The sequence below is a fragment of the Pundamilia nyererei genome, unplaced genomic scaffold (genome assembly GCF_000239375.1).
Source record: "Pundamilia nyererei isolate P.nyererei 1_Seehausen unplaced genomic scaffold, PunNye1.0 scaffold00368, whole genome shotgun sequence".
Taxonomy (NCBI): Eukaryota; Metazoa; Chordata; class Actinopteri; order Cichliformes; family Cichlidae; genus Pundamilia; species Pundamilia nyererei.
This window is the reverse complement of record NW_005187769.1, coordinates 392,242-398,130: the sequence shown is the minus strand read 5'-3', so window position 1 is coordinate 398,130 and position 5,889 is coordinate 392,242. Positions and strand designations below refer to the sequence as shown.

The window sequence follows — 5,889 nt, the reverse complement described above, 5'->3', positions numbered from 1 at the left end:
GTGTGTGTGTGTGTGTGTGTGTGTGTGTGTGTGTGTGTGTGTGTGTGTGTGTATTGGGATATTTTTTGTCTTAAAATATTTAAGCCTGATCTTTTTAGGGCAAATTCAGAGTCAGGATTCAGATTTATCAGGTTAAAATTACAAGAAAGGAAAGGAGGAAAAAATAAAAGGCAGAAAAGGAGATAGGAAATGAATGAAATGGATGAGTAAAAGGTGTGAAAAGAAAGCAGAGACCATGTAAAAGAGAAGGAAGGACAGAGAAATCATGAACACGAAGAAAGAAAAAGAAAACCCTCGCCTCAGTTTAGTTTTATCAATATGTGACCAAATTACAGTCAGAGTGCTTCATACTGTAAAGAAAAGAATGATACTGAGAAAGGCTTGAAGAAACAGAAGAAGAAAACGAGGGTCAATGTTTGAGGAGGAAGAAGAGTGAGAGATGAAGCTCTGAAGTTGAAGTCCAGACTGATCAGGTCACGTTTTATTCTTTGTTCTTAATTATTTGTATTTGAAATAATTAATGATAATCATATTGTATATGATTAGGTTAAAGCATGTCTGACATTTTATTCTTCATCAAAGCGCTGCTGTAGCGCTCCTCTGTCGCCAGGTGGTGCCCTCGGGCTCCTTATACCTCGAGTAGGCTCCGGTGCGCGTCCGCGTGGGACAGCGGGTGCACAGAACGAGCGAGAAAGAGCATCTGACTCCAAACGCGCGCGCGCGCAAGGGAGGATGCAGTCTCGGTTCAGACAACAGACGCGGAGCTGAAAAAGACGAAGAAGAACCGGGAGAACCGAGCCAACCCGCCGACACCGGAACCATCGGGACCAGCAGCGGGCTGGGCAGCAGCCGCCGGGCCAAACCTCCTCCCTGTCGGTGTGACTGTGCTGCAAGCCCCGGAGAGGAGGAGGAAGATGAAGAAAAGCAACCAAAGCAGGCGGGTCAGTGAGAGAGAGAGAGCTCAGGATCGATCAGTGTGATCGCTGATCGTTGACACCGATCGCTGGTGTTTTCTGTCCGTTTGTTTGCGTCACGTGACGCTGCTTTGTGCTTTATTGAAGCTTCATTTTTGTTTAACCTTTATTTAAACACATCTCTGACACAAACTGAGCTGAGACAGGTGATGTGAGGTGAGGGTGGTGCAGTGATGCCTCCACCCTGCTCGGAGCTGCAGCTTCGTTCAGGAAGTTTCTCCTTTTTTTGTTCACAAAGAAAATCTGCGGTTTCAACACCATCGATGACGTCACGATGCCGCCATAGCCATGGCTCTTTCTTTTATTTATGTAGTTATTTTTCTTCTCGTTATTTTGTTTTCATTTCATTTCTATTTATGAAGACAATCATTACATGTTTACATCTTTGCCTTGTTTTTATCGTAATTCCTACCTGTGTGCATTTCTCTTATTTGCCAGTATTAGGAATCTGTCAGTATAATTTTATGTGATTGTTTCACACACGTGTTTGAGATTCTTCCCAGTTTAAACGTCTGATGAAAACTGTGTGTAGATCAGGTTCATTCTGCCTCTAATGACCTGTTTGGTATACAGTTTTAGAAAGCTGCAGTGCTCCCATTTTTTCTTTACCTCAGATTTCTTTTTTGTCTCTCGGCCGTTTCGCGTCACCTCTACATTGTTTACTGTTTTTGTTTCCCACCGAGGTCATTTCCTGTTTTTCTGATATAATTTTGTGTCTTCAAATATTACTTATTTTATATGTCATGTTTATATCTCTCCTGGGTAGTTTAATGCCTGGTTTAGTCTCTCTCAGGCCGTTTGCCTGTTTGTGTCTTTGAGCTCGATCCTCTCTGTTGTCTTTATTCTTTGTGGGTCAAATGTTTTCTGTCCTACTCTCATTTGCTTATTGCCTTGCCTCTGTGGGTCTTCCCATCTTTCTTAGATTCTTTTGTTCCTCTTGCATTGTATCTTCATCGGTCTCCGTTGGTCTTTGTGTTTCTCTGAATCCTCCTGTTATCGTTGTGTTGTAGGGTGTTCAGGACTCCGGTCCGCTGCCCGTCCAGCAGCCGGAGAAGGTGGGCTGGATCCGGAAATTCTGCGGTCGAGGGATTTTCAGGGAGCTGTGGAGGAGTCGGTACATGGTGCTGAGAGGAGACCATCTCTACATCTCAGACAAGGAGGTGAGAACACCAATCAGAGAAACTGGACAGACCCCCTATGGGCTGCTGGTTCCAGTCTGCTGGACAGGCCAGGGAGGACTGTGGGTAGGCTGTGCCAGACGACAGGTTTACCGGGTGCAGCTAATCCGTAGCTCACATCTCTGATCTAGTTTGATATTTTCTCTGTGGTGTGTTGTTCAGATAAAAAGAGCTCAACAGTTAAACAGAGATTGTAGATGCATCATTTACAGATGTTTGCAAGGAGAAACAGGCAGAAGCTGTGAGATGGTCCTAAAGCAGAGTGTTTCTTATTTAAACGTCATTTTCAGAATTGTAAAACCTTATTGTGGATGTAAGAGCCAAATTATGTGGACAATTTGCATCCAACTCATTGTGTAACATTTTATTTGGTGGTATTTGATGGTTTGGGCCCCAGGAAGACTAGCAACCACTGTTGTGGAAGCTAATGGGGTTCCTTATTAATAAACAAATAAACAATGCAGTAAAAAGACAAAGAAATGTCATGTGAAACAGAGGAAATGGGGATTAATCCAAAGGAAGATGTAAATGTTTGTGGGTTAACGCGTTTGAGGCCGGACCTTGGATTTTCATCAAGTGAGAGGATCTCGGCAGTCCCGCTCTGTTTATTTTCAGCTCTGATGACGCTGAGTCATTTCTAAACAACGGCAAGTCACACAGAGTGATCATGTGACCTCTGATGTCATGTTCTGATTTCAGAAATATGTCCTGAGTGAAGAAGAGACAGACATGATGTTTGTGAACAAACAAGACCTCATCCCACAGAGTGGTTTCATGGCAGCGAGTGCTGCTTTTAATCCTGCCGGCTACACACAGCTGGCAAGGGTCATTTCCAGCTGGGAGGGGTTTCAGGGGCTTCCTGAGGGTATCATCATCTCTGATGTTTCGCCAGAACTCCCTCAAAAGCTGTTTAGGGTTCAAGCAGTAGAAGTGAGCCGCTTTCTCTGAGAGTAGCTCGGCTCTCCTGTAGAGATCAGGTGAAGAGCTCAGTCATTTAAGACTGACTCACTGTACCACTGCTGCTCCTCCACATAGAAAGGAGCCAGTGGAGGACACCTCCCAGGTCAGGTGTTATGGGGCAGATCACAGACACGCTGCAGATATTTCTGTATGGCCCTCAGCTGTCCTGGGAATGCCTCAAGGAGACTGGGAGAGGAAGGTCTGGAAGTCTCTGTCTAAAGTGCTGCCCCCAACAACCAAATAACAGGTAAAAGATGGACATCCCTTATTTTCTCTGTGGTATATGTCCGTATATTCCCTGAACGCAGTGTGGAGGCAGGTGTAAATGTGGCTGCAGCAGGTGTGTTTGGACTAGGAAGTGTTCGCACTGACCTTATGTAAGCGTCTATTACGCAAGAGCACAGCAAAGATCGTGGACGCTGAGTCAGACTTTGTTCTTGCCAAAACTCTGAGTTTAACTCTCAGGAAGAGGAGGAGGACGATGTCTGTCAGCTCGTGGACACATCAGGACACAGGAAATGCCTCGCAGCTGGCTTTGAGCTTCTCTATTTCACAGATAGAAACAAAAAGAAATACAGTAAAGGGAAAAGATGCCTGAGGATCACACACAAACCTGCCACTCAAAATCCATTCACTCAGTAAAACCAGAGCTCCACCTTCTTATGTACAGTAACCTTGCAGCAGTCATATTATTGGTCATGTAATGTCATCAAAACGCTCCAAAAGGCTCCAACAACACAAACACGATCCAGGGTCCAGTTCAGGTGAAGGCTAGCAGACAGCTAACAGCTACAGCCTTCTGTGTCACCATCCACCTGTCAGTCACAGAGGTCACGCCCCCAATAATGCAAACTTTGATGCACGTGAGCCACAGAAGAATGCAAAGAATGCAACACGGTGAGTTATAAACAGGTGTTATGAAGGAATGAGGAAACGTCAAAGGTGCACTCACGTTTCTTAAAAGTACAAAAAATCAGCTGATTCATGGATTTGTGATGTTTTCATCAGGCTGTCGCCTTTATCGCCATCAAAGTCTCTCAGAAAACATTTTTTATATTTTTGCTTGTATTATTAACTGCATCCATCAAACAAGTCAGTTTTTAAAGAACGCAGCTACACCAAGACTACAGTTAACATTTCATTTCACAGTATTACATGAATCCGAAAAGAAGTCAGAGATGACATTCGCTCCCTTTCTTAATAAAAATTCTGGAAAAGATGGTGGCTGCACAGGTTTATAGACATCTCAGTGGAAATAACTTGTACGAACAGTTTCAGTCTGGCTTCTGTTCATGTCACAGTACAGAAACAGCCCTAGTAAAAATCACCAATGATCTTCTGCTTGCAGCTGACTCTGAACTCATTCTCCTTGACCTTACAGCAGCTTTTGACACTATCTCCCACTGCATCTTTCTTCACAGATTAGTATCTATTGGCATCAATGGTACAGTACTCTCCTGGTTTACCTCGTATCTCTCTGGCCGCTCACAGTTTATTCAATTACTCACTCAAAGATCAGGATCTACTCCAGTTAATTCTGGTGTATCCCAAGGCTCTGTCCTGGGTCCTTTACTTTTTATCATCTATCTCCTACCCCTAGGTAATATTTTCAGGAAGCATAACAATCAAGGTCTGGTTTACTCACAACTTTCTTAAACTTAATGGCAATAAAACAGAATTCATTTTAATAGGCACCAGATCAAAACTGACTAAAGTCCCAACCTTTCATTATCCATTGATAACTCTGATGTCACACCCTGCCCTCAGGTTAAGAGTCCATATTTATCCGATCTTCTCCATACATACTCACCCCCTCGTACACTCCGCTCTTCTTCCTGCTTCCCTTCTGTCTGTTCCACCTGCTCGCCTGACTACTATGGGACTCAGAGCCTTTAGTTCGGATGCACTTCCACCAGATCTCCGTACCACAAACTCTCTCACCACTTTTAAATCACGTCTCAAAACCATCTATTCAGAATTGCATACACCTGATCTGTCTTAGTCCATTTTTACCTTGGTCAGCCTTAATACTTTTGTGCTTGTGGGGTTTTTTTTAACCTTAGGAGCTTGGAAAGAAAAGCGTCTGGACTTCTTTAAGTTGCTTGAAGAAGTTTCAGCTCTCATCCAAAGACTGTCGTCTACATACCTGTACCAGTGGCTGGGTACTCTCCCTTTAAAAGAGCCAAGAGCCTTCCTTTCCACTTCCTCCATGTAAAGGTTGGCTACAATAGGTGACACGGGGGAGCCCATGGCACAGCCATGTTTTTGTCCGTAGAAACCCTCATTATATTTGAAATATGTAGTGGTAAGGCAGAGGTCGAACAGTGTGCAAATCTGATCGGGGGGTGAAGTTGGTCCTGTCTTCCAAGGAGCTGTGATATATAAGGCGGTCAATGATTTTGTCCTTTTCAAGGTTTTGAAGCCAAGCTATAACTTTCTTTTTGTAGCTGCTTGTGGGTCTTGCTTTAAGGCTTCGTTGGTATTGTTGTCACTGAGGAGAGTAGTGATCTTTGTGTGGTAATCTGTAGTGTTTAGGATCACGGTGCATCTTCCCTTATCAGCTGGTAATATAGTGATGTTGTGGTCTTTGCTCAGGGAAGCGACGGCCTTCTTTTCTTGTATTGTGAGGTTAGACGGAGGGACTTTGGCACTGGAGAGGGTGGCTAAGACTTTCATCCTGATTTGCCTGCTTCTGTTGGCAACCTCAACACTGAAGTTTACCGGAAGCCCACACACACGGACCAGTACCTCCTCTTTGACTCCCATCACCCTCTGGA

At 44.2% G+C, this 5,889-nt stretch overlaps 1 protein-coding gene across 1 annotated transcript in view; it reads left to right on the top strand.

The window, feature by feature from the left end:
- Positions 1–671: 671 nt before the first annotated feature.
- The window catches only part of plekho1a (pleckstrin homology domain containing, family O member 1a), a 17,452-nt gene continuing 12,234 nt past the window's right edge, over positions 672–5,889 (top strand). Inside the window, exons 1-2 of the mRNA XM_005752623.1 lie at positions 672–941; positions 1,985–2,134. Of these exons, the coding sequence (XP_005752680.1) occupies positions 915–941; positions 1,985–2,134 (177 nt within the window). The 5' untranslated portion in view covers positions 672–914. The remainder of the gene's footprint in view (positions 942–1,984; positions 2,135–5,889) is intronic.